We start from the raw sequence: 27227 nt of genomic DNA on the forward strand, positions 1-27227 counted from the left end.
AGATAAAGAGTCTGGTAGAATTTTCTGCCCAGGCTGGCCTCACACTGCCATCCTCCAAGTCTCAGTCTCCTGAGTAGCTAGGGTTACAAGGATGAGCTAGTTAGCATTGTTTTTGGAGAAACCAGCACACAACATTGTTTTTGGAGAAGAGGCAAAAGGAAACAATGTAGTTGAAATCAAAATTTTGGAAAATAAATCTGTCACAATATGCCAAAGAAAAAAAAATATAACATTAAAGCTGTAGCTATTGTAAAACAAAGAAACACACACATCAATGCAACGGATTCACATAGTAACTGTGTATGCCATTTCATAGAGGATACAGGTAGTATTATTAAATGCTGATGGGGCTATACTATAAAATTGGCTTTTAAATGGATTTACTTTCTGCTAAACATATTGGACCATAAACATCTTTGAAAAATTGCTCTCCCTCCCTCTGTCTCCCTCCATCCTCTACCCCCAACCCCTCGTCGCCACGGGGCTTGGCTGGCTTCGAATTGAGATCCTCAGATCTCAGCTTCCTGAGTAGCTAGGATTACAGGAATGAGCCACTGGCTCTGGGCTTCATGGTATTAAAAAAAAAAAAATCTCATTCCGCTATAGATTCCTTGATACGCTAAGACGCTGGAAACCTTTGGTGTCCAGAATCAAACTCCTCAGCAGTGAAGATTTCTTAGCCAGCCCGACAGTAAGTACTGCCCCGCTCTCATCCTCCCACGAAGCAGCAGCTTCATAGCCCACACTCTCCCTACACTTCCCGGCCCTCAACCCGCTGGCCCAACTTCCATTCCTTCAATGCCCCACAACTTGGGCATATTTTCTTTTGACCTTTGGTCATTACATAACTTATCATCCTTGGCTACAAAGATAGTCCCAGAATAGCTGGACCCGCGGCGGATTCACACTCACACGTTCTTATTCCGTGCCAGGTGTATAGAAATTAAAAAACAGAAAACAAATAGAGAAATCATTGGAATAACTTTTGGAACGATCTTTTCCGAGAGGAAAAAGTAGCTGAAACGCGAAGTGGGCAAGAGCCGCGTGATTTCCCCTCCCCGCCCCCCCACCCCAACCACAGGCTCAATTTCCACATAAACAAATTTTGGCAAACCATGAAATTTCCGTACTCAAGCGTTTTGTCTAACCTGCCCACAATAAAGATGGATCCTTCTAGCCCGGCGTTCCCTTTGAAATTAGGTATTGCAGACATCTTTCTTATGGGCAAGAAGCCAGCCGGAAAGTCATCCCTTACGTAGTCTCAGTTAACACGTCAGACGTCTTTAAATCATCAAGGGTCCAATCGAAATCGAGAGTTTCACCGGATGCGCCCTGCTTCACGACCGGAAGAGGCTGTGCGTAAGGGCATGAGGGCGGAAGTGACGGGAGACGGGTAGTGAGGTAGTTGGCGGGTGGTGGAGTCGAGCCCGTCGCCATGTCCGCGGGGAGCGCGACACATCCTGGAGCTGGCGGGTAAAGCTTCGCCGGCGAGGGAGTCGGGGCGAACACGGGGACGCGGGAGGGACAGCGGGACCGCGGGAATTTGCCAGTGGGTGGAGGAACACTAAAATAGGAAGTGTACCTACTGGAAGGCCGCAGTTCTCGGGGCGAAGGGTTTTGAACCGGCTTCGGGCCGCTGAAAAGGGCCGGCGAGGATCTGAGGGTGGAGGAAAAACCAGGCACCTTTAGAAGGGCGACCTAGAGTGAAGGCCAGAGCGAGGGCGAACCGGGACCCTGTGTGCGTTTTTTTTGATGGACGTGACGGGGAAAAAAAGTAGATTCTGGGGAAATAATTGAAATATGTGGGAGAGTTGCAGCTGTACTTGTTTGAAAGAGAGATGGGAATTTTAGGCTTGGCAGGAGACTCAGAAGTAGATAATGGGAAACGACGGAGAGTCGTACTTGGACATAGTAAATGAAGAATACTATAGATTGAAGATTTTAGGGCCAAATATTTTCTTTCTCCTACCTGTAGGCGCCGCAGCAAATGGGACCAACCGGCTCCTGCTCCCCTTCTCTTTCTCCCGCCAGCGGCCCCAGGTGGAGAGGTCACCAGTAGGGGAACCCCTGGGGGTGCCACAGCTGCTCCCTCAGGAGCATTGGATGCCGCTGCTGCTGTGGCTGCCAAGATCAATGCCATGCTCATGGCCAAAGGGAAGCTGAAACCAACTCAGAATGCTGCCGAGAAGGTATTAAAAGTCAAAGAGTCCTAGTTAAATGCAATTTTTGTAGCAGTTATGTCATCTAATTTCATAATTATTCCTGTAGGTGAAGGAGAAAACTGGTACAATAATATAAGCATTGTTTAGTTTTGGAACATTTCAGGTATTTTTTTAATAAATTAGTTTTTGTGAGACCATTTTAATTGGGCTGTTTACGTTACGGACCAAATAGTTTGCCTCACCCATGTATCTGTAGTTCTGTCCATAATGTTGCTTAAAGCCATTTAATAAACATATATACCTGTAGTTGTATCTATCTACCTATACATATATGTATACTAATTTGTTAAAGTTGTATTTCCTTTTTTTTTTTTTTTTTTTGGGTCCGGTCGTGGGGCCTGAACTCTGGGCCTGGGCGCTGTCACTCAGCTCTTCAGCTCAAGGCTAGCACTCTACCACATGAGCCACAGTGCCTAAAGTTGTTTTTTTTTTTTTTTTTAATTTTAATTTTTTGCCAGCCCTGGGACTTGATCTCAAGGCCTGGGCACTGTCCCTGAGCTTCTGTGGGCAAGGCTAGCACTCTACCACAACACCACTTCATGCTTTTTCTATGTATGTGGTACTGAGGAATTAAACCCAGGGCTTCATGCATGCTAGGCAAGCATTCTACCTCTAATCCACATTTTCAGCACCTAAAGTTGTAATATGTTTTTGATAGGAAGTTCAGGAGAATCAAGTGTCATCTCTTGGTATAATCTATAGATGCTTAATCCATAAGTGCAATTAAACATGAATTAAACTGGAAGGATAATTTATATATATATATATATATATATATATATATATATATATATTTACTGTTTTCAAACAGCAGATTGAGGAGTTTTTTTTGTTCTTTAGTGCAATTCCTGGCATAATTAAAATCTTAACCAGAAGGAGTCTTGTCCCTTTTCTTTTGCCAGAGAGTGCAATAATTTTCTTATGGAATAATGCTGATAATGGTAGTGTTGCTTACAGACATGTATTGTACTTTTCATTTAAAAAGGATAACAAATCTATGTGATACATTCTTTTTGGGGGGGGGTGGTGGGGGAGGTCTGGCCGTGGGGCCTGAACTCTGGGCCTGGGCGCTGTCTCTCAGCTCTTCAGCTCAAGGCTAGCACTCTTACCACTTGAGCCACAGCACCACTTCTGGCTTTTTTTTCTTTTTGCTTATGTGGTGCTGAGGAATTGAACCCAGGGCCTCAGGCATGCAAGGTAAGCGCTCTACCACTGAGCCACCTTCCCAGCCCATGTGATACATTCTTGTTACCAGTTAACTACCAAAAAAATTGCAAGTGGAGTTATGGCTCAAGGGGTAGAACACTAACTAGTCTTGAGCAAAAATGTTAAGGGACAATGCCCAGGCCTTAGTTCAAGCCCCAAGACTGATTAAAAAAAACCCAAAAAAAAACCCCTCAAAATTATCGCTCATTTTACACCACTGTACTTATCTTTTTTTCTTTTTGCCAGTCATGGTGCCTGAACTCTGGGCCTGGGCACTGTCCCTCAGCTCTTCAGCTCAAGGCTAGTGCTCTACCACTTGAACCACAGCACCACTTCCAGCTTTTTCTGCTTATGTGATGCTGAGGAATCGAACCCAGGGCCTCATGCATGCAAGGCAAGCACTCTACCACTGAGCCACCTTCCCAGCCCCTGTACTTATCTTTTCATAGATCCTACAGGATGCAGATTTTAATTTATTTATTTATTTATTTTTTGGTCGGTCGTGGGGCTTGAACTCTGGGCCTGGGCGCTGTCCTTCAGCTCTTCAGCTCAAGGCGAGCGCTCTACCACTTGAGCTACAGCGCCACTTCCGGTTTTCTGGTGGTTTTATTGGAGATAGGAGTCTCACGGTCTCTTCTGCCCGGACTGGTTTTGAACCTCGATCCTCAGATCTCAGCCTCCTGAGTAGCTAGGATTACAGACGTGAGCCACCAGCGCCTGGCCAGATTTTAATTTAATCCAGTGTTTTTCACTTACATGAAACACCTTTCTGGAGCTTTTAGACAAAAGCTAAATACACACATGACTGTGAATTTGAAATTCTACACATACACACTTTAGGATTTGGGGGGAGGGTCTTAATTCATTGCCTAGTCTAGGCTGAAAATCGTTATGTAGCACAAGCTGGCCTCAAATTCAGTCCTCTGGCTTCAACCTCCCAAGCACTGCTTTAAGTATATTTCTGTGGCTTGCAAAGATTTTATAAGTCAATTGTACAAATATTTCTAAGGTCTATAATGAAAAATTAAAAGCATATTAATAGGGTTGGGATATAGTTCAGTGGTAGTGGTTTCCTACCAGGTGGAAGTCTCTTTGAAATCCACATGGAAATATCTCTATATACAGATCTAAATAGAATAGGTTGTTAGAAGTTAACACTCGAACAGCTAGCTAGCTAGATCTATCTAGTGATAAATCTATCCATCTCTCCCCAGCCTCTTCCCTCCTTCTCCCACCCCCCCCAAACAAAGATGGAATGCTACCTGAGTAATAAAGACTTTTTTTTTTTTTTGTTTAGGTACTGGGGCTTGACTTATAACCTGAGTGCTCTCCCTGAACTGTTTTCTCAAGGCTAGTTCTCTACCACTTGAGTCGTAGCTCCATTTCCAGCTTTTTGTGTTTAATTAGAAATGAGTCTCAGACTTTTTACAGCTGGGCTGGCTTAGAATCACAATCCTCAGATCTCAACCTCCTCAGTACCTAGAGTTACAGGTGTGAGCCACCAGTGCCTGGCTAAGATTATTATGATTATGATTTTTTTTTTTTTTTTTTGGTCCAGTTGTGGGGCCTGAACTCTGGGCCTGGGCGCTGTCCCTCAGCTCTTCAGCTCAAGGCTAACACTCTACCACTTGAGCCACAGCGCCACTTCTGGCTTTTTTGTTTTTGCTTATGTGGTGCTGAGGAATCGAACCCAGGGCCTCATGCATGCAAGGCAAGCGCTCTACCACTGAGCCACCTTCCCAGCCCAGATTATGATTATTTTTGGTGGTGAGAATAAGAGTAAGATTTTTTTTTTTTTTTTTTTTGGGCCGGTCATGGGGCCTGAACTCTGGGCCTGGGCGCTGTCCCTCAGCTCTTGAGCTCAAGGCTAGCACTCTACCACTTGAGCCACAGCGCCACTTCCGGCTTTTTTCTTTTTGCTTATGTGGTGCTGAGGAATCGAACCCAGGGCCTCAGGCATGCAAGGCAAGCGCTCTACCACTGAGCCACCTTCCCAGCCCCAAGAGTAAGATTTTTTTTACCAGGTAGACTGGCTCTGAACTGTAATTTTAAGATCTTAAAGACTCTTAAATAGTTAGGATTATAGAGATTAGCCACCAGCAGTTAGCAAATACTAAGATTCTTAATACTAATATTACTTATTTAAATTCAGTTGTTTTTTTGTTTTTGGTCATTTGTGGAGCTTGAACTCTGGACATGGGCACTGTCCCTGAGCTCTTCAGCTTATGGAAACTGTTCTATCCCTTGAGCCACAGCAGCATTTCTGGTTTTCTGGGGGTTAATTGGAGGTAAGAGTATCAAGGGCTTTCCTCCCCGGGCTGGCTTAGAACAGTCATCCTCAGATCTCAGCCTCCTGAGTAGCTAGGATTATAGGCGAGAACCACCGGCACCCAGCTAGATTTATCTTTTTTTTTTGGTCCGGTTGTGGGGCCTGAACTCTGGGCCTGGGCGCTGTCCCTCAGCTTTTCAGCTCAAGGCTAGTGCTCTACCACTTGAGCCACAGCGCCACTTCTGACCTTTTTCTTTTTGCTTATGTGGTGCTGAGGAATCGAATCCAGGGCCTTAGGCATGTAAGGCAAGGGCTCTACCACTGAGCCACCTTCCCAGCCCCAATTTATCTTTTTTTTTAAAAGTTGATCTTTAGTTGTGTGCTGGTGGCTCACGGCTGTAATCCTAGCTACTCTGGAGGCTGAGATCTGAGGATCATTGTTCTAAGCCAGCCTGGGCAGGAAAGTCTGTGATACTCTTATCTCCAATTAACCACCAGAAAACTGGAAGTGCTGCTGTGACTGAAGTGGTAGAGCCTTGAGCTGAAGTGCTTAGGGACAGCGCCCAGGCCCAGAGTTCAAGCCCCATGACTAAGGGGGGGAAAAAACAACAACATGAACTTTAGCTGTGCACTGATGGCTCAGGCCTGTAATCCTAGCTACTTAGGAGGCTGAGATCTGAGGATCACAGTTCAAAGCCAGCTCTGGGAAACAAATATTATCTCCAGTTAACTAGCAAACAGCCAGGAGTAAGGCATATCCTTGAACAAAAAATTTAAGGGACAGTAGCCAGGCCCTGAGTTCAAGCCCTAGTACTGGTGAACATACATACACACACACACACTTTAAAATGAAAGTTGAACTAAGCAAGAGGCTGCATGGTATATATAAATACTGGCTTTAGAATCATAATTACCTGGGTTTGAAACCCCGCATCTCCAGAAACTGATTATAAGGCTTTGACATCAGTTTTCTCATTTGTAATAAATGCTTATACTGTCTACTGTAGTAATTATCAAATGTAAGTCTTCAAATGTATCCAGGGTTTGAAGTCTGTGTAACCTTCTTTGAGCAGGGAAGTGGCTCAGTGGTAGAGTTCTTGCTTTGCGTGCATGAGGCCCTGGGTTCCATTCCTCAGCACCACATAAGCAAAAAAGAAAAAATCCGGAAGTGGCGCTGTGACTCAAGTGGTAGAGTGCTAGCCTTAAGCTGAAGAGCTGAGGGACAATGCCCAGGCCCAGAGTTCAGGCCCCATGACCGAACCTACCCCCCCCCCCCCAAAAAAAAAAAAAAAAAAAGAAAGGAAGGTAATCTTAGGCCTGGCTCCAGGTACACATGCCTATAATCCTTGCTACTCCAGAGGCTGAGTTCTGAGGATTGAGGTTCAAAGCCAGCCTGGCAGGAAAGTGTGTAACATTCTTATCTCCAATTAACCACCAGAAAACCAGAAGTGGCCCTGTGGCTCCAGTAATAGAGAGCTCGCCTTGAGCTAAAGAGCTCAGGGACAGTGCCCAGCCCCATAGTTGCCCCACTACTGACAAAAAAAAAAAAAGGAAAAAAATAAGGTAATCTTTAAAATTTTTTCCAGCTCACACTCAACAGGCAAGTTAGTTGTAGTTTAAATTGAAACCACAGAGGATCCTTTAGGTGTTTTTTTTTTTTTTTTTGGTCTATTCTCTTTTTCATAACAGTGATAGAATGTTTTATGTAATAGAAGGGTTTTTGAAGCCATAACAAGCATGGAATTTGTTGAATATTTTGTGACCATGTCTGTACAAAGACAGTTTAATTGGTATAAGGTATATGGGTCATGTGTATTCTTTCTACCTATATTTTACATGTAAAGTCAGCAGATTCAGCTGGCAGCATTCTAACTTAGGCCTTTAATTTTCCTTTTGAAGGTTATACCTTCCATAGTTTTAGTAATGATGTGGCCCATAAAAATGCATACAGGCTAGACTCTGGTGGCTCGCACATATAATCTTAGTTCAGAAGACTGCTGATCAAAACCAGGTCTAGAGGCGTGGCTCAAGTAGTAGGGTAACACTTGAATACCAGCTGAACAAATGTGAGGGCCTTGAATTCAAACTCTAGTACTGTTTTGTTTTTTGTTTAAAACGAAAACAAGCCAGGTGGTGGCAGCTCATGCCTGTAATCCTAGCTACTCAGGAGGCTGAGCTCTGGATTGACGGTCAAAGCCAGCCTAGGCAGGAACATCTGTGAGACTTTTTTTTTTTTGGGGTCCGGTCGTGGGGCCTGAGCTCTGTCCCTCAGCTCTTCAGCTCAAGGCTAGTGCTCTACCACTTGAGCCACAGCCCCACTTCCGGCTTTTCTTTTCTGCTTATGTGGTGCTGAGGAATCGAACCCAGGGCTTCATGCATGCAAGGCAAGCGCTCTACCACTGAGCCACCTTCCCAGCCCCCATCTGTGAGACTTACCTCCAATTAACCACCAGAAAACTGGGAGTGGCGCTGTGGCTCAACTGGTGGAGCACTTGCCTTGAGCTAAAGAGCTGAGGGACAGCACCCAGGCACAGAGGTCAAGCCCCACGACCAACCCCCCCCCGCCCCCAAAAATATACCCCATATATTGCTGAGCATAATAATACTTGCGTATAATCCTGGCATTCAGGAAGCTGAGCTAAACAGTTGAATTGGAGGGCAATCTGAGGTACATAATAAGGAATTACCTGAAAAAGAAAAAAATGTAAAAGGCCATGATTAGAAAAAAATCTGATAATAGCCATGTTAACTCTTTCTACTTCATTATCTTTTTTTTTTTTTTTAATTGTCAATCATGGGCTTTTGAACTTAGTGCCTGGATACTGTCCCTGAGTTCTTCAGCTCAAGGCTCACACTCTACCACAGCTCTGTTTTTGGCTTTTTGGTGGTTAATTGGAGATGAATCTCATGGACTTCCTTGCCTTGGCTGGCTTTGAACTACAATCCTCAGATCTCAGACTCCTGAGTAGCTAGGATTGCAGGTATGAGCCACCAGCACCAACCTTGATGTCTTCATTTTTATTTTTGTTTGTGGTGCTTGAACTTTGGGCCTGGGCTCTGTCATTGAGCTGTTTAAGTATGACCAAATACATTAAATGTCAGGGTCTGGTGGTATATGTCTTTCTTTCTTTCTTTTTTTTTTTGGTTGTGGGGCTTGAACTCTGGGCTTGGGCGCTGTCCTTGTGCTCTTCAGCTCAGGGCGAGCGCTATACCACTTGAACCACAGCACCGCTTCCGGTTTCCTAGTGGTTTATTGGAGAAAAGAGTCTCATGGACTTTGCTGCCCAGGCTGGCTTTGAACCGAGATCCTCAGATCTCAGCCTCCTGAGTAGCTAGGATTACAGGGGTGAGCCACCGTTGCCTGGCCGTATATGTCTTTCATACCAGAATCTGAAAGGCCGACCTGGGCTACATAGTGAGACCTCATCTCAAAAAACAAGGGCTGGTGATGTGGTTCACTGGTAGACTGCTTGCCTACTTGCATGTACCGCGGCCCTAGGATCATTCCTAAGCACCTCTCAAAAAAGACAAAAATAGGGCTGGGATGGTGGCTCAGTGGTACAGTGCTTGCTTGCCTTGCATGCATGAGGCCTTGGATTCGATTCCTCAGCACCACATAAGCAGAAAAAAAGCCGGAAGTGCTGCTGTGGCTCAAGTGGTAGAGCACTAGCCTTGAGCTGAAGAGCTTAGGGACAGCGCCCAGGCCCAGAGTTTAGGCACCATGACTGGCAAAAAAAAAAAGTCTCCTGACTTTCTAGGGGCTGGGAAGGTGGCTCAGTGGTAGAGCGCTTGCCTTGCATGCATGAGGCCCTGGGTTTGATTCCTCAGCACCACATAAGCAAAAAGAAAAAAGTCGGAAGTGGCACTGTGGCTCAAGAGGTAGAGCACTAGCCTTGAGCTGAAGAGCTGAGGGACAGCACCCAGGCCCAGAGTTCAGGTCCCATGACCGGACCTAAAAAGAAAAGACAAAAATATTTTGTAGGCCCAGAGTTCAAGCCCTACAGCAGGCATATGTGTATATGCATATAGATATATTATGTAGTATATGGTACATATTATGTATTGCTTCCAAGGGCTGGGAATGTGTCTTAGAGGTAGAGTGCTTGCCGAGCTTGCATGAAGCCCTGGGTTTGATTCCTCTGTACCATATAAACAGAGAAAGCCGGAAGTGGCACTGTGGCTCACATGATGGAGTGCTAGCCTTAAACAAAAGAAGCTTAGGTCCTGAGTTCAAGCCCCAGGACTGGCACCAAAAAAATTTTGTTTTTCTTCTAGGAGCATGGCTCACACCTATAATCGCTAACTACTCAGAAGGCTGAGATCTTGGTTGATACATAAATGCCAGTGACTTACCTTCAGCTAAAGAACAGAAATATCAAGTGGTAGACTGCTAAATATGAGCAAAAAGCTAAGTGAGAATATAGGGCTTTGAATTCAAGCTCCACTAATCTAATTTCTTTCTTTTTTCTTTTCTTGTAGCTTCAGGCTCCTGGCAAAGGCCTAACTAGCAATAAAAGCAAAGATGACCTGGTAGTTGCTGAAGTGGAAATCAATGATGTGCCTCTCACATGTAGGAACTTGCTCACACGAGGACAGACTCAAGATGAGGTATGGAAGAATTGGGACTTTTGTGGGGAAGGTAACAAATAAATTCACTTCTGGCTAGGCATTGGTGGCTCACACCTATAATCCTAGCTACTCAGAAGGCTGAGACCTGAGGATTATGGTTGGAAGCCAGCCCAGGCAGGAAAGTCCATGAAACTTTTATTCCCAATTAACCCCTAGAAAATTGGAAGTGGCACTGTGACTCAAAGTGGTAGAGTACAAGAGTGCTATCCTTGAGTGAAAAAGCTCAGGGAGAGTGCCCAGGCCAAGTTCAAGCCCCGCAACCAACAAAGAGAAAAAAAAGACTTCTACACACAAGCCAGGAGTCAAACATTTATCAGTGGGTTGGGGTCATAATTAAAATCAAGACTGAGCTAGACACCAGTGACCCATGCATAATTCTAGCTTCTCAGGAGGCTGAAACCTGTGGATCGCTGTTCAAAGCTAGCCTGGGCAGGAAAAGTCCATGGGACTTTTATCTCCATTTGACCCTCAAAAAGCTGAATGTGGAGTTGTGGCTCAAGTGGTAGAGTGCTATCCTTAAGCATGAAAAGGCTCAGGGACAGTGCCCAGGCCCTGATTAGATTGAATTGCAGAGGAAGATGAACACATATGGGTAAATTTCTTGGGTTGGTTTGATGGATTAAATATTTCAGATATGGGAGAAAATTCATTCCTATCTTACTGAATGGACTGAGTGAATGGGGGCGAGAAAAGTTTATCTACCATTGATACTCAATTTTTTTTTTTTTTTTTTGCCAGTTCTGGGGTTGAACTCAGGAACAGTGCCAGTACCCTTCTATTCAAGTGCTTTTTTTATTCAAGGCTAGCGCTCTACCACTTGAGCCGCAGTGCTACTTCTGGCTTTTTCTGTTTAGGTGGTACTGAGGAACCCAGGGCTTCATGCATGCTAGGCAAGCACTCTATCACGAAGGCACATTCCCAGCTCCAAATTTTTACTTTTTATCACATAATTTTATGTATATATGGAGCATGATACGATTTTTTGATATTTGGACACCATCTTTTTATACACTGTTTTCTCTTTAGATTAGCAGACTTAGTGGAGCTGCTGTGTCAACACGAGGGAGATTCATGACTACTGAGGAGAAGGCTAAAGTGGGACCTGGGTGCGTATTGCTTGTCCTCTGGTTTGGGAAAGATTGGGCCAATGACTCACGTTTCGTGTTTTTTGTCTGAGGTCAAGGTGGTATGGGGACTTGAACTCAGGGAATAGCACTCCTTTTTTTTTTTTTGGTCGGTCGTGGGCTTGAACTCTGGGCTTGGCCGCTGTCCTTGCGCTCTTCAAGACAAGTGCTCTACCGCTTGAGCCATAGCACCACTTCCGGTTTCCTAGTGGTTTATTGGAGATAAGAGATAAGAGTCTCATGGACTTTCCTGCCCGGGCCTGCTTTGAGCTGCGATCCTCAGATCTCAGCCTCCTGAGTAGCTAGGATTACAGGTGTGAGCCACTGGCACCTGGCAGGACTAGCACTCTTATTGGCTTTATGTGCTCAAGACTAGCACTCTACCACTTACGCCGTAGCCACTTTTGACATTTTGCTGGTTAATTGAAGATTAGGATCTCAAATCTCAGCTTCTGTGAAGCTTGGTTCAGAGATATAAGCTACTGGCACCCAACTTCCCACTACCTTATTATTTCATTATTTACGTATTTTTTTTGTTGGTCATGGGGCTTGAACTCTGGGCTTGAGCACTGTCCCTGAGCTCTTCAGCTCAAGGCACTTTGAACCGTGATCCTTAGATCTCAGCCTCCTGAGGAGCTAGGATTATAGGCATGAGCCACCAGCACCTGGCTTTTTTTGGGGGTGGGGGTGCATGGGCTGGTCCTGGGGCTTGAACTGAGGGCCTGGGGCCTAGATGCTGTCCCTGAGATTTTTTTTTCCTCTATGCTAGTACTCTACCAAGTAAGCCATAGCTCTGCTTCTGGCTTTTTTGGTAATTTATCAGAGATAAGAGTCATGGATTCTTCTGCCTGGGCTGGCTTTTTGAACCACAATCCTCAGATCTCAGCCTCCTGAGTAGCAGGGTTTACAGGTGTGAGCCACTGATGCCCAGCTTCCCATTAACCTTTAACAGGAAAAGTTATACTGCCATGTTCTTAGCAATAGTCCTTTTTTCTTATTTGTAAATCTTAATGCAATAAGACTTGATGACTCAATTGAATCTGGTTTTGTCCATTTTGGAAATCAGTCTTGTATTTCTCTTTATAGGGATCGTCCTTTGTATCTTCATGTTCAGGGCCAGACACGGGAATTAGTGGACAGTAAGTAATAATTTTGGCTCACATGTCACTTGAGAAGAACCATGTGCTGGGCTGTGCCTAACAGATCAACAAAGTGTCAATTGAGCTACACTTCCAGACTTCCATTAACTTTTTTTGATAGCTGTTAGGACTCTTGTTTATTAACTGCAGGCTAGTGGCTCAAGGTGGTTAGAGAAGTGGGGAGCCACATAGTTAGTTACTAATGGATTAATACTTGAAAATTGAACTTTGGCCTGTCTTTATCTTTGGGCACTAGTCAGTTCATTCGATTCTTTGTTATAGTGTCTACTGTCTTGTTTTACCGTAGGAGCTGTAAACCGAATAAAAGAAATTATCACCAATGGAGTAGTGAAAGCAGCTACAGGAACAAGTCCGACTTTTAATGGTGCAACAGTCACTGTCTATCACCAACCAGCACCCATTGCTCAGCTGTCTCCAGCTGTTAGCCAGAAGCCTCCTTTCCAGTCAGGGGTATGTCTTGTTGAGAGATTGTTATTTCTGTAAAAATGATGTGTATTAATTAGTACATAAGAAGAAAAAAATACGGGTACGTATGTCTTCATACTGGTATAATCTAGATAGTGTATTGATAGATTAAGGGTTATGTACATTATGTCATATAAAGATAATGTCTTTATTTTTGGTTGTAACTGGAGGACCAAGAAGGCTGAGTCTGATGAAGCAAGACTTCGCTGATACACTCCTCCTAGATAAAAGGGTTAGAGAGAGCAGCCCTCATTGGAGAAAATCTCAGGGCTGACTGTACTACCCAACATTCTATTCCAACTTTGTAATATATTGGAAGCTACAGTTTTTGGTTCAGTTTGAGAAGAGTATGTTTGTGTCCTCAAAATTGGATCTTGGGATTTTTTTCTATTCAACATCTTTCATTGACTTTGTAGGTAATATAGGTACATGAACATCAAGACTTACTTTTTATTTTATTTTTGGTACTGGGAATCAAAGCCAGAACCTTGTACATATTAGGCAAGTACTCTTACTACTAAGTAGTACTTTAGGATTAAGCTCCTTGAAAGCCAGGAATTGTGGAATTGTAACTGCAACATTTCAGAGGTTGAGGTTACAGGATTGTTAGTTTTTTGGTTTTTTGTTTTTTTTTTTTGGGTCTGGTCATGGGGCCTGAACTCTGGGCCTGGGCGCTGTCCCTCAGCTCTTCAGCTCAAGGCTAGCACTCTACCACTTGAGCCACAGCACCACTTCCGGCTTTTTTTTTCTTTTTGCTTATGTGGTGCTGAGGAATCGAACCTAGGGCCTCAGGCATGCAAGGCAAGCGCTTTACCACTGAGCCACCTTCCCAGTCCCCCGCCCCCCCTTTTTTTTTTTTGTAATGGGGTTTGAACTCTGGGCTTGGGCGTTGTCCCTGAGCTCTTCAGCTCAAATTGAGCACTCTACCACTTGAGCCACAGCGCCACTTCCAAAGTATGCAATTATAAAGTGATCTCTATAGTTTTAAGTCCACCTGAGCTATATATATAGCTAGATCATGTTTCATCAAAAGATGAAGATGTTTCATCAAGTTTTGTTTTGTTTTTTTCTGTCAGTCCTGGGGCTTGAACTTAGGGCCTAGGTTCTGTCCCTTAGTTCTTGCTCAAGGCTCTACCACTTTGAGCCACAGCACCACTTCCAGGTCTTGAGTGGTTGGTTGCGTCTCAGGGGCATTTTTCTGCTCAGGCTGGCTTCGAACTGTGATCCTTCTGAGTAGCTAGGATTATAGATGTAAGCCACCAGCACTTAGAATCAGAAAAAAGAAATTATTAAGCTTATTTTTATTTATTGTTTTTTGTCAGTCGTGGAGCTTGAACTCTGCTCCTGGGCGCTGTCCCTCAGCTCCTTAGCTCAAGGCTAATGCTCTACCACTTGAGCCACGGTGCTACTTCCAGCTTTTTTCTGCTTGTGTGGTACTGAGGAATCAAACCTCATGCATGCAAGGCAAGCATTACCACTGACCCACCTTCCCAGCTCACTGTTAAGCTTCTTGATAGATATAACAGCAATTGTAGGAGATCCTTATGGAAGTATTTGCTTTATTAAAGTATTTTGTATAACAATTTTTCACAAGATTAGGAATTTGATGATGTGTCTTTTTAATCAAGTTATTGTGTTCTACAGATGCATTATGTTCAAGATAAATTATTTGTGGGTCTAGAACATGCTGTGCCCACTTTCAACGTTAAAGAGAAGGTGGAAGGTCCAGGCTGCTCCTATTTGCAGCACATTCAGATTGAAACAGGTGCCAAAGTCTTCCTACGGGGCAAAGGTTCAGGCTGCATTGAGCCAGCATCGGGTCGAGAAGCTTTTGAACCTATGTATATTTATATCAGGTATGCATGGATAAGGCTAGAGGACATTTGAATCCTTGTCTCTTTTTTAATTTTTTATTTATTTTTTATTGTGAAAATACTGTACAGAGGGGTGAATCCTTGTCTCTTTGATAGTAATGTTGCAGTGGTTCAAAAGAAATGAGAAAATAAATCACTTTATAAATAATTAAAATAGGAGATCGAATTGTGACTGTATTTAAATCCTTAGCTTTCATAAAAGTATGCAATTATAAAGGAATTTTTTTTGTTGTGGGGCTTGAACTCTGGGCTTGGGCGTTGTCCCTGAGCTCTTCAGCTCAAATTGAGCCCACTACCACTTGAGCAACAGCGCCACTTCCAAAGTATGCAATTATAAAGTGATCTCTAATTAACTAAAATAGTTTTCATTTAAACCTCCAGTGATACTGATAGGGCTTTTGTTTTTGTTGTTCTATTGGGAGACTTGAATTTGGCCTGGGCATTGTCACTGAGCTCTTTTGCTCAAGGATAGTCCACTACTTTGAGCCAGCTTACTTTTGGTTTTATAGTGGATAATTGGAGATTAAGAGTCTCATTTTCCTGACCAGTCTGGCTGGCTCCTGCGTAACCATCAGCGCCTGGCTTATTGATAGGTTTTATACTTTAAAGGTTTTTATTAGTGATATGCTTATTTGGTCACACTGGGGCTGTGCCTTTCTGTAGTGAGCTTTAATTTTATTTTGAAAGGTACCAGTAAATACTTGGAGTAATGATATGTTTGTTTGTTTTTGCTAGTACTAGGGCTTGAACTCAGGGCCTTAAGCTTTTTGGCTCACCAGTAGTGCTATGCCACTTGAGCCTCAGCTCCACATCCAGCTTAAGCTCTGGTGGTAGGAGTCTCCCGGGCTTTCCTGCCCGCGCTGTCTTCGAACCACAACCCTCAGGTCTCATCCTTATGCCATTGGCGCCCTTTTTATGACTCTTCAGAGGCCTAGAACTTGAGCTGCAATGAGTATGCTAAAAAAATTATAAGGCAGCATGAAAAGTGAAATTACAGTTCTTCATCCTTTACTTTTCACTCAGTTGATTTATGATTGTATTTCTTTATAGTCATCCCAAACCAGAAGGCCTGGCTGCTGCCAAGAAGCTTTGTGAGAATCTCTTGCAAACAGTGAGTTGGTGTGTGTGTTGTGTACTGTGTTGGTAGTGAGACCAAACATGCTTTCCATCACTGAGTTGCCTTTTCCCTGTCCTTTTTTTTTGCATTGTTTTTGACCTTACTGAGGATTGACTCTAGGGTCTCACGCATTATAGGGAATTTCTTCACCATTGAGCTATCGTCCCCTTGTTTTACTTTATCTTTTTTTTTGGGGGGGGGGGGTCCGGTCGTGGGGCCTGAACTCTGGGCCTGAGCTCCGTCCCTCAGCTCTTCAGCTCAAGGCTAGCACTCTACCACTTGAGCCACAGCCCCACTTCCGGCTTTTCTTTTCTGCTTATGTGGTGCTGAGGAATTGAACCCAGGGCCTCATGCATGCAAGGCAAGCGCTCTACCACTGAGCCACCTTCCTAGCCCCTGTTTTACTTTATCTTAAGACAGGGTTTTACTAAATTGCCACGGCTAGCCTCATTTTTGGCATTCTCCTGACCAAACCTCCCACCTCTCAAGTAGCTCTGATTGTAAACATGCACTTCCATGCCCTCCTCCTTCTGTAGTCTTTGAGAGACAAACCAGCTTATACTCTTTCCTAGCTTCTTGAAGGTTATACCAATATTCTTTAGCTCTTATTGGCATAACTCCAGTCTAAAGAATAGAGTTGTAGCCGGGCGCCAGTGGCTCATGCCTGTAATCCTAGCTACTCAGGAGGCTGAGAAGGTTCAAAGCCAGCCTGGGCAAGAAAGTCCGAGAGACTCTTATCTCCAATAAACCACTAGAAAACCAGAAGTGGCGCTGTGGCTTAAGCACTCACTTTGAGCTAAAGAGCTGAGGGATAGTGTCCAAGCCCAGAGTTCAAGCCCCATGACAGACAAAAAAAAAAAAGAATAGAATTGTAACAGTGCAAAGCCAAATAGCGTTGCTTTAAGGGACATTGATTTTCTTTCAAGACAGGATCTCATGTTGTTGCCCAGGCTGGCCTTGAACTCAAAAACCTCAGAAGTAGCTGAGTTGGTGGTAGTACTTTTCTTTTTAATTCTATAAACAAATAACAGAGTTGAAGCCAGAGAATTATTGGAGTAGCACCTAAAGGAAATCAGATTCAACCTTGGGTTTTTTGGTATTTAATGGTACCTTCCTGTGAAACTAGTGTTTGCTTCTGTATTTAAAAACCTGATTTACCAGGTAACTTCCTCAGTCATCTTTTTATATTTGATGGACCAGAGAAAATATTTAAATCTTAAACTGAGAGCTCTTAGTGGTCATGTCCTATAGGAAATACAAATGAGTGTTGTTTTTTTTTTTGCCAGTCTTAGGACTTGAATTCAGGCCCTGGGTACTGTCCCTGCAGTTCTTTTGCTCAAGGCTAGCATTTCTGGCCTTTTCTGTTTATGTGGTACTAAGGAAGCAAACTCAGGGCTTTATACATGTGAGGCAGTCATTCTACCACTAAGCCACACTCCTAGCCCAAATGAATGAATTCTTGGCAGGTATACTAACAATATAGAAATTTCCTAATTGTTAAATTTCTAAGGCTTTCCAAGTGACTTTGTATCATAGAATTAAGTCTGGTTTTAGAGAATTTAGGATTATTCATGTTTCTGAGTCCCAAAATTTGCCTTAGTAGTAACTGATCTGCCTTATTCAAATATTGATTGGGGAGTCACTAGAAATAATGCTTAATTCCTTACCAGAATTATTAGGATATTAATACATAATATATGTAGTCAGTTGGCCATATCCCATATTAACTTGTTTTCCCTTTTCCAGGTTCATGCTGAATACTCTAGATTTGTGAATCAAATTAATACTGCTGTACCTTTACCAGGTGTGTATGTCTTGAAGTGTTCAAAAATATTTTGCTAGTGATACTTGTGTATAACTGATACTTGAGGCTAGACTAACTGTGCCAGGGCACTAATAATGTTCTCTTCGATGTAGGGTAATTTGGAAAGCCATTCATGCCTCAGTATTTTTCTTCCCTAGATATTGTTTAATATTCAGATAAAATGTCTCATTCTGCTGCAGCTGATTAAACACTTTTTTTCTTCCCCCCTCAGGCTATACACAACCCTCTGCTATAAGTAGTGTCCCTCCTCAACCACCATATTATCCATCCAATGGCTATCAGTCTGGTTACCCTGTTGTTCCCCCTCCTCAGCAGCCAGTTCAACCTCCTTATGGAGTACCAAGCATAGTGCCACCAGCTGTTTCACTGGCACCTGGAGTCTTGCCAGCATTACCTACTGGAGTCCCACCTGTGCCAACACAATACCCGATAACACAAGTGCATCCTCCAGCTAGTACTGGACAGGTAGGATTCCAGGATATGGAACATTGCTATCATTGAACTTAGGAAACTGGTAAGGGAAAATGGGTAACATTCCAGAAATGCATGACATGAGTTTTGTTTTTTTTTCTACTTTTCTGTGTTCTCACTACTAACCTAAGTGACTGCTTTGGATCAGTATGTATATATGTTAAGTCTTCCCAAAGTACATAGTTTGTTTCATAAATCTTGGCTCTGGTCATTATTTAAAGTAGTGATCAAGAGACTTTGTGTAAAAGTCATATAGTAAATATTTTAGGTTTTAGGGGCAATGAAATCTACAAATTGTTTCACTATTATTATAGCACAAAAGCACCCATAGACAATGCCTAAATGAATGAGTAAATAGAACTGTGCTCAGTCAGAATTACATTTTGTCTACCCTTGGCTTTGTAGGGTAATGGTCCCTGAAAAGGAGGCTGTTTTACCTGTTCTACAGCACTCCTCCTAGTGCTTGGAACTGAGTTAGCAGTTCTAATCTTAGAAACATTACATAAGAAAATAGGAATTTAAGCTGGGCACCTATGGCTCATGCCTATAATCCTAGCTACTCAGGAGGCTGAGGTCTGAGGATGGCGGTTCAAAGCCAGCCCGGGCAGGAAAGTCTGTGAGACTCTTAGCTTCAATAAACCACCAGAAAATTGGAAGTAGTGCTGTGGCTCAAGTGGTAGAGAGCTGGCCTTGAGCTGAAGAGCTGAGGGATAACCCAGGCCCAGAGTTCAAACTCCATGACCAACAAAAAAAAAAAGAAAAAGAAAATCTAAATTTAGGGGCTAGATATGCCCAGTGGTAAGAGTACTTGCCTAATGTGTAAGATCTTGGGTTTTGTCCACAGCACCACAGAGAGAATGTAAACATTTAGATGTCTAGCTTATCTGGTTGAGTTATGTACAATATTTTCAGGCAGAGCTGGGAAGGTGGCTCAGTGGTAGACTGCTTGCCTTGCATGCATGAGGCCCTGGATTTCACATGAGCAGAAAAAGCCAGAAGTGGTGCTGTGGCTCAAGTGGTAGAGTGCTAGCCTTGATCTGAAGAGCTGGGGTACAGCTCCTAGGCCCAGAGTTCAGGCTCAACTACCCACAAAAAAAAAAAAACACAAAAAAAAAACAAAAAACTTGCAGACAGGGAAGAAAGAGAATGACAGCACGGTCAGAGATTTATAGCAGATTCTTTTAAATATTTATATTATATATACACATATATATCATATATATATATATACATACATACTGTATACAGAGAAGTTATAGTTACACGAATAAGGTAATGAGTACATTTTCTATCGAGCATTGTTACACCCTCCTTTGCTTTTCCCGTACATAGCAGACTCTTCTTTGTGGACCTCTCATAGTGTATCCATGCGAGTAAACTACAGCCTCAAACCATTGCCCAGCTTTCTTACCTGTGGGCTGTGAGCACTGAAAAAGATGGCACAGTTTGGAACAAAGAAAGGGCTTATGAGCTAAATTCTGTTTATGTTTAGACATCTATAGTTTTGCAACTTTTTTACTATTGGGAATCAATGTGGCTGAATGGGTTAAGGAGTAGGTAATGTAGACTGCTGAAGTTTAGGGATGTAAGCTGGCCTATCTAGATAAAAATTTCAAATAAGATTATCCAGTCAGTAAGTGTTAGCTACTTGTTATTGATGATAATACAGGCTTTTTTTTCCTTGTAGAACTTTAAGTGTTTCTTTTCTTTATAGAGTTTTGATCATCTGTATTCCTTTTTGAAACTTTTTTTTTTTTTTTTTTTTGGCCAGTCCTGGGACTCAAACTCAGGGCCCGAGCATTGTTCCTGAGCTTTTGTTCAAGGTTAGCATTCTACCACTTGACCTACAACACCACTTCTGGCTTTTTCTATTTATGTGGTACTGAGGAATTGAACCCAGGGCTTCATGTGTGCTAGGCAAGTACTCTACTACTAAGCCATGTTTCCAGCCCTTGAAACAACTTTTGTTGTTGTTGTTGTTTTGGGGCTTGAACTCGGTCTGAGCACTATCTCTCAGCTCTTCAGCTCAAAGCAAGCACTTTACCACTGGATCCACAGCGCCACTCTGGTTTTTTTGTGGTTAATTAGAGTTGAGTCTCATGGACTTTCCCTGCCCAGTCTGGCTTTGAACCGAAATTCTCAGATGTCAGCTTCCTGAGTAGCTAGGATTACAGGCATGAATGAACCACTGCTGCCTGGTGAAACAACTTCTTAAAACACTAGTTATAGCCTGATACTGGTGGCTTGTGCCTGTAATCTTAGCTGCTCGGGAACCAGAAATCTAAGCATCACAGTTTGAAGCCAACCTAGGCAGGAGGTTCCAAGAGGTTCCCCAGACCCTGAGGTTAAGCCAAAAATCTAATCCCCAAAAAACAAAATCAGTAAGTGCTTTTTTTTGTTCTGCTTTCTTCATTTTGGTGTTGGGATTTAAACTCAGCGCCTGGGCACTGTCCCTGTGCTGCTTTTGCTCATGGCTGGCACTCTACCATTTGAGCCACAGCTCTACTTTTTTAGTACTTTGTTAGAATAAGTCTTACTTTATTTTCCAGGCTTACTACCAACTGTGATCCCTCAGATCTTAACTAGGATCATAGGCTTGAGCCACTGGTGCCCAGCTAAATGCCTAAAATATTTTGTTTGTTAGTGGTCATGTTTATTCTAATTACCTGAAATGTTGCTCAAAAGACTTTCCTGAGCATCTAAATCACTAAATAATGGATTTTCAATTTGTTACTCTAAAGTGAAGATGGGAAGGTTTGGTGGTAACTTTTAGCCAGGAGAAAAACTGTGAAATATTCATGTGCTACTTAGTATTGGTGTATTCTAATCTTTCTTTACTTAGCTCATTAGTAGGCCAGTCTCATATTTTGTTCCTCCTTTATTTGTTTTGGTCCCAGAGTCCATTGGGTGGTCCTTTTCTTCCTGCTGCTCCTGTCAAAACTGCCTTGCCTGCTGGACCTCAGCCCCAGCCCCCACTCCCAACTCAGCCACAGTCACAGAAGAGACGATTCACAGAGGAGCTGCCAGATGAACGGGAATCTGGACTTCTTGGATACCAGGTTAAATAAAATACTTTGTCTCACTTTTTTTTTTGGCTGGTCCTGGGTTTGAACTCTGGGCCTGGGCACTCTCCCTGAGTTTCTTTTGTTCAAGGCTAGTGCTCTACCACTGAGCCACTGCACTGCTTCCAGCTTTGTTGAGTAGTTTATTGTAGATAAGAGTCTTACAGACTTTTCTGCCCGGGCTAGCTTCGACCATGATCTTCAGCTCTCAGCCTCCTGATTAACTAGGATTACAGGCATGAGCCACCAGCTCCCAGCTTGTCTTGCTTTCTTTATCTTACTCATACTGTGTTCTTGGATTAAAGAAAGATGAGTTCACCTCAGTGTCAGCTGTCCTAATGCTAGAAGCTCTGCTTTCTGGAATCTAGGTTAGGATTTTATTTTATTTAAAGCCAGGGTAATTCTCTTTGGGTAGGTTTTGTCTTTGGGGTCAGTGTGATAAAATGGAACATTTTCTATCTAGAGAGAAGTCTCCCATGATTAATGTCTAGGAGTTCTATAGAATTTTCTGCTTTCTCTTAATCAGACAGCAGATTCTTGACAAACCTCTGATAATTCTTCTCTACACAATTCACCGAAAGCTATCAATGTACAAACATGTGGTTTGTATTTATACCTTGATTTTCAAATTGTGTACTCTTTGCATCCTTTAAAAAAAAGAAGAAAGGGGTTAATTTCTCAGCTCTGACCCACCCCAGGAAATAAAACTGCCAGAACTGGAATTTATTCACTTCATATACATATTTATAAACCTAATCATTCACTAAAGTTAAGATTAAGGGCTAGGGGTATAGCTCAGTGCTAGAGCTCTTGACAGAGATTCAGGAGGACTTGGATTTGACCCCAGCACTACCAAAAAAATTAGACATTTTTGTTCAGTTTTATTAGAAGAAGCACTTTTGTTTTGTGGTTTACCATAATCTTTTGAGGCATTCTGTAAGCCAAAGCATTTTTCAGTTTATATAAGTAGGTTTATATAAACCAGTTGAGTTATGGGCAGCCAGTTGAAATTAAATGAATTATACTATCCTTGACTAAAACCTGTAGAAGAGAAAATAATTCCTACCTTAAATAATTCCTACCTTGATTAGTTACACTCCAAATCCCAAAGAATATTTAATATGGCTTAACGTATTGTAATTTATCAAAAAAGATGAGGCACTTGACAGTTACATTAAGGAGCTAAAGTCAATGCAGCAGTTGTAGATTTGCTAATGCCACTGTATTTTTCTGCTCATAGCATGGACCCATTCATATGACTAATTTAGGTACAGGCTTCTCCAGTCAGAATGAGATTGAAGGCGCAGGATCGAAGCCAGCAAGTTCCTCAGGCAAAGAGCGAGAGAGGGACAGGTAAGTTGGAATAATAACACAAATACATATAAATTATTTGTACCTTTACTACAAGTAGTGATCACTGTTATGGGTATTCAGAAATGGAAATAATTTATTTAAATCAAATAAGATCCTGTTTGTTGCTGGGCGCTGGTTGCTCATGCCTGTAATCCTAGTTACTCAGGAGGCTGATGTCTGAGGCTTGAGATTTGAAGCCAGCTGAGGCAGGAAAGTGTATGAGATGCTCATCTCCAATAGACTACTCAGAAAAGGCCAGATGTGGCACTGTGGTTCAAGTGGTAGAACACTAGTGTAGAGCAGAAGCAATTCAGGGACAGTACCCATTCCCTGAGTTCACGCTCCAGGACTGGCCAAAAAAAAAAGATCCTGTTTGTTGTAAGTGGTAGAATAGTGGAAAATATGATACACCTTTTACTAAGAAATAGTTAAGCTCAATCTTGAATAATGCAATCCTTTTCATACATTCTCCTTTTCATGGCCATTTTTGGTAAGAATAGGCAGTAAAAATTGTTACACAAGAAGCCTTTTTTTTTTCCCTTTAGGATTATAGAATATCATAAATGGAGGACTTGAATCACCTTTGTTGCATTTTTGTATTAGCCTTTATAAGGAGCTGAGTTCTACAACAGCCTGTTGATGTAGGTAAAGTTAATAGATTAGAGAGGGTGAGAGTAGGAGGAAAGATAGAAAGAGTCCATATCATAAGTTAAGAATTGAAGTTGTCTAAAAGAAAATTTCATGTCTTTTAACAGGCAGTTGATGCCTCCACCAGCCTTTCCAGTGACTGGAATAAAAACGGATTCTGATGAAAGGAATGGGTCTGGGACCTTAACAGGGAGCCATGGTGAGTAAGGTGTAGCTGGGAGAATAGGGAAGCAACTAAGTAGGATTGATCTTAAGCTGTTAGTTTTCTGACCTGATGTTCTTCAGGTATTTAATCCATCCTCTATAATCTACTGGCTGATGAGAATACTTTTTTTTTTTTTTTGTAAGGACACACAGTCTTTTATTTCCAACCAGTGTCTAGAAAAGTCAGTCACTTTACTTTTTATGTGTCAATGGCATTAAAACCCTAGGGAATAACTACTGATAATAAGTAGCTTATTTGCCAAGCACTGGTGTCTCACACCTGTCATCCTAGATACTCAGGAGGCTGAGATCTGAGGATCACAGTTTGAAACTAGCCCAGGCAGGAAAGTTTGTGATACTCTTATGTGCAGTTAGCCACCAGAAAACTAGAAGTGGTGCTGTGGCTCAGTCATAGAACACTAGTCTTGAGTGAAAAAGCTCAGGGATAGCATCCTGTGTTCAAGCTCTATGACCAACTCCCTTCCCTCCCCCCCTCCCCCCCAAAAAAACAACTAATTTAAAAGTTCTGTTATATTATCTGCCTACCTAAACTGATATAGACTTAACAAAGGTTGATTTCCTTTGTATTAGGAGCTGAGCCACAACTTCCCATGTAGTTGTTAATAGCATCACAGATTTCTGTATCTTATTAGGGAGTACATTGGGTCATTTTTGTTCTTTGTCTATAGTCATAATAAAAATGAGGAGAAGAAAAAATAGTTCCGTCTTTTCTTCTTTTAACTCTAAAGGTGAAATGTAGCTCCCAGAGACTCAATTGCTAACTTTCCTTTTTTTTTTTCTTTTTTTCTTTTTTTTTGTGTTTTTTCTTTTTTCTCTGTTTTCTTACATGGTTCTGGTGGATTCACATTTGCTGATGCTGGTGCTGTTTTTCGCGTGATCTTCAACGTTGGGTGACCATTGACCCTGTGACCTCAAAATGGTGTCCAACTAACCACTTAAAATTAACATCTTTTTTTTAATTAACGAATTTATGGTATTATCTCTTTTTTTTCCTTTTGTGGGGAATGGGTTGGGGTTGTTTTTCCTCTATTTTAGATTATCCAGCCAAGAAGATGAAGACTACAGAGAAGGGATTTGGCTTAGTAGCTTATGCTGCAGATTCATCTGATGAAGAGGAGGAACATGGAGGTCATAAAAATGCAAGTAGTTTTCCACAGGGCTGGAGTTTGGGATATCAATACCCTTCGTCACAACCACGAGCTAAACAACAGATGCCATTCTGGATGGCCCCCTAGGAAACAATGGAACAGAGTTTTGACCTTTGGTGATTCTTCTTAGCAATAATGCATGCATTTGATTTAACAAGACTCTGGGGCCTATACAAGGAGCCATTTTTGGACCTTTGCTGAAGTTAAACATGCAGTGTCCCCTTGCTATTGGGGTTTCATTCTTTTTTTTAAAAAAAAAAAAAATCTTGTTTCTGCAGTGGCATAACATCTGTTAAAATTTACTTAGAATCACAAATTTGTCTCAAGCTTTTTAATAGTTGGTGAAATGTGCTTGTCCAACAAAGCATTACAGCAGGGTTATTCCCATATATGTTTTGACCTGGTCCAGTTTTTTCCAGATAAATAGCCTCAACTCTGACACGAAGTTTATTTGTATCTAAGACTGTTGGGTCAATTTTAATAATAAATTGTTATAAACAGCCTTACTATTTATTAGTGGGGAAGTGATTTTTAAGATCATCCTTTCCTTGCAGTACTTTTAAGATCCTTATTCCTATTTCATTTGGGTACTTTCTGTTGTGAAAATGCTGTTTTACTAATTTAAAATCATTGGATACAGCTGGATCCTGAATAGAAAAATGAAGCTATTTTTTCATTGTCTTTTTATTGGGATGATCCAAAGCTGGCACTTTAAGGCACATTTGTCTCGATAGCCATTGCTAATTTTATTGCTCTTATATGCTCCTTGTCTTCAGCTGGGTCAAAGAAACTACTTGACTTTTTTAAAGCTGGTCAGAACTCATCACAGAAATGAAACACAGTGGTCTGTCTCTCTGAGAACTGGTTGCAGCTAAAATAGAGAGATTGGACAACGCTCAATAGGATGGTGGACTTAGTGACTGAAATTGCAACTTGTCCTTTTTTCTTGGCATTACAGGTTTTGCCAAAAGAACTTTTTTGTATCAAATATTGATGTGTGAAAGTGAAGAAGCTAGTCTGCTGAACCAGAAGTAGTTTGAGATACTGAACTGTCATTTTTGCACATTTGAATACTTTGCAGGCTGGCTTTGTACAAACTTACCCTCTGGTTTCCTATATGTTGTAAATAATTATACCATAATTTCATTATAAATAAATGTATAAATATTCTGCTTGTGGTTTCTGTTTCCCTCTCTCCCCCAACCTACACACTTTTCCCCATAGCATAAGATAATTTTAACCTTTCTTCCCCCAAAATATGTGAATGGACAATGTTTGCATATGGTCCCAAGACTTTATAACTACATACCCCTGAAGTGTAGATGAAAAAAAAGTCATTTGTCAGTTGTAGGGCTTGAATTCTGGGCCTGTGTGCTATCCCTCAGCTCTTCAGCTCAAGACAAGCACTCTACCACTTGAGCTACAGAGCTACTTCCAGTTTTCTGGTGGTTTATTAAAGATAAGAGTCTCACAAGCTGGGTGCTGGTAGCTCATGCCTGTAATGCTAGCTACTCAGGAGGCTGAGATCTGAGGATCAAGGTTCAAAGCCAGCCCGGGCAGGATAGTCCGTGCAACTCTTATCTCCAATAAACCATCAGAAAACCAGAAGTGGCGCTGTAGCTCAAGTGGTAGAGCGCTCTCCTTGAGCTGAAGAACTGAGGGACAGCGCCTAGGCCCAGAGTTCAAGCCCCACAACTGACAAAAAAAAAATCTCATAGCCTTTCCTGCCCAGGCTGGCTCTGAACCACAATCCTCAGATCTCAGCTTCCTGAGTAGCTAGGATTACAGGTGTGAGCCACCGGTACCTGGCAAGTTCAAGTCTTTTTATGCTAGACAGTTTCCTAATCTATGTTAGATATTTTAGTATTAGAGATTAATCTAGAGTATTGTGCTTATGAAATTTCTGCCATTTGATATACCCTTAGCCCTTCTGGTTTTACTTACTGGCAGTTTGGTGATTGAATTTAGAGCTATACGGCTTGAGCCCTACTTTCAGCGTGTATGTGTGTGCATGCACACACGCCTGTCCTGGGGCTTGAACTCAGGGTCTGGGCACTGCCTCTGAGATTTTTGCTCAATGCTAGCACTTTACCCCATAAGCTACAGCTCCACTTCAGCTTTTTGGTGTTTATTTTTGTTGGTTGTGTGGCTTGAACTCAGGGCCTAGGCACTGTCCCTGAGCTTTTACTCAAGGCCAGTGCTCTACCAGTTTGAGCCACAGTGCCACTTGTAGTTTGCCTCATACTTTCCTGTCTGGGCTGGCTTTGAACTGTGATCTTCAGATCCTAGCCTCCTCAGTATCTAGGATGACAGGTATGAGCCACCAGAGCCTGGTGCTTTTTGGTCTCAGATTTTACTGCCAAGGCTGGCTTTGAACTGCAATCCTCAGAACTCATCCTTAGCTGGGATTACAGACACAAGCCTCCTGT

General features: G+C 42.4%; 1 protein-coding gene and 1 non-coding gene across 4 annotated transcripts; both read left to right on the top strand.

Moving 5' to 3' along the window:
* Positions 1 to 1406: 1406 nt before the first annotated feature.
* Khdc4 (KH domain containing 4, pre-mRNA splicing factor) lies at positions 1407 to 25968 on the top strand. 3 transcript variants are annotated; one of them, XM_042681820.1, is made up of 15 exons: positions 1407 to 1473; positions 1976 to 2189; positions 10177 to 10305; positions 11353 to 11432; positions 12537 to 12589; positions 12897 to 13060; positions 14720 to 14931; positions 16000 to 16060; positions 17813 to 17870; positions 18103 to 18356; positions 21260 to 21421; positions 22665 to 22777; positions 23533 to 23624; positions 24686 to 24789; positions 25757 to 25968. In XM_042681820.1, exons 1-15 carry the CDS (start codon positions 1436 to 1438, stop codon positions 25790 to 25792), a joined length of 1770 nt encoding a protein of 589 aa, XP_042537754.1. In that variant the 5' UTR covers positions 1407 to 1435; the 3' UTR covers positions 25793 to 25968. The 3 variants fall into 3 exon arrangements, with proteins under 3 accessions (XP_042537754.1, XP_042537753.1, XP_042537755.1); XM_042681819.1 differs by having other exon boundaries at positions 24686 to 25968; XM_042681821.1 differs by lacking the exons at positions 24686 to 24789; positions 25757 to 25968 and having other exon boundaries at positions 22693 to 22777; positions 23533 to 23623.
* LOC122109784 lies at positions 13239 to 13367 on the top strand. The gene has a single exon (XR_006147751.1).
* Positions 25969 to 27227: the final 1259 nt, after the last annotated feature.

Source organism: Dipodomys spectabilis, unplaced genomic scaffold (assembly GCF_019054845.1).
Source record: "Dipodomys spectabilis isolate Male_0828 unplaced genomic scaffold, ASM1905484v1 ptg000069l, whole genome shotgun sequence".
Lineage (NCBI taxonomy): Eukaryota > Metazoa > Chordata > Mammalia > Rodentia > Heteromyidae > Dipodomys > Dipodomys spectabilis.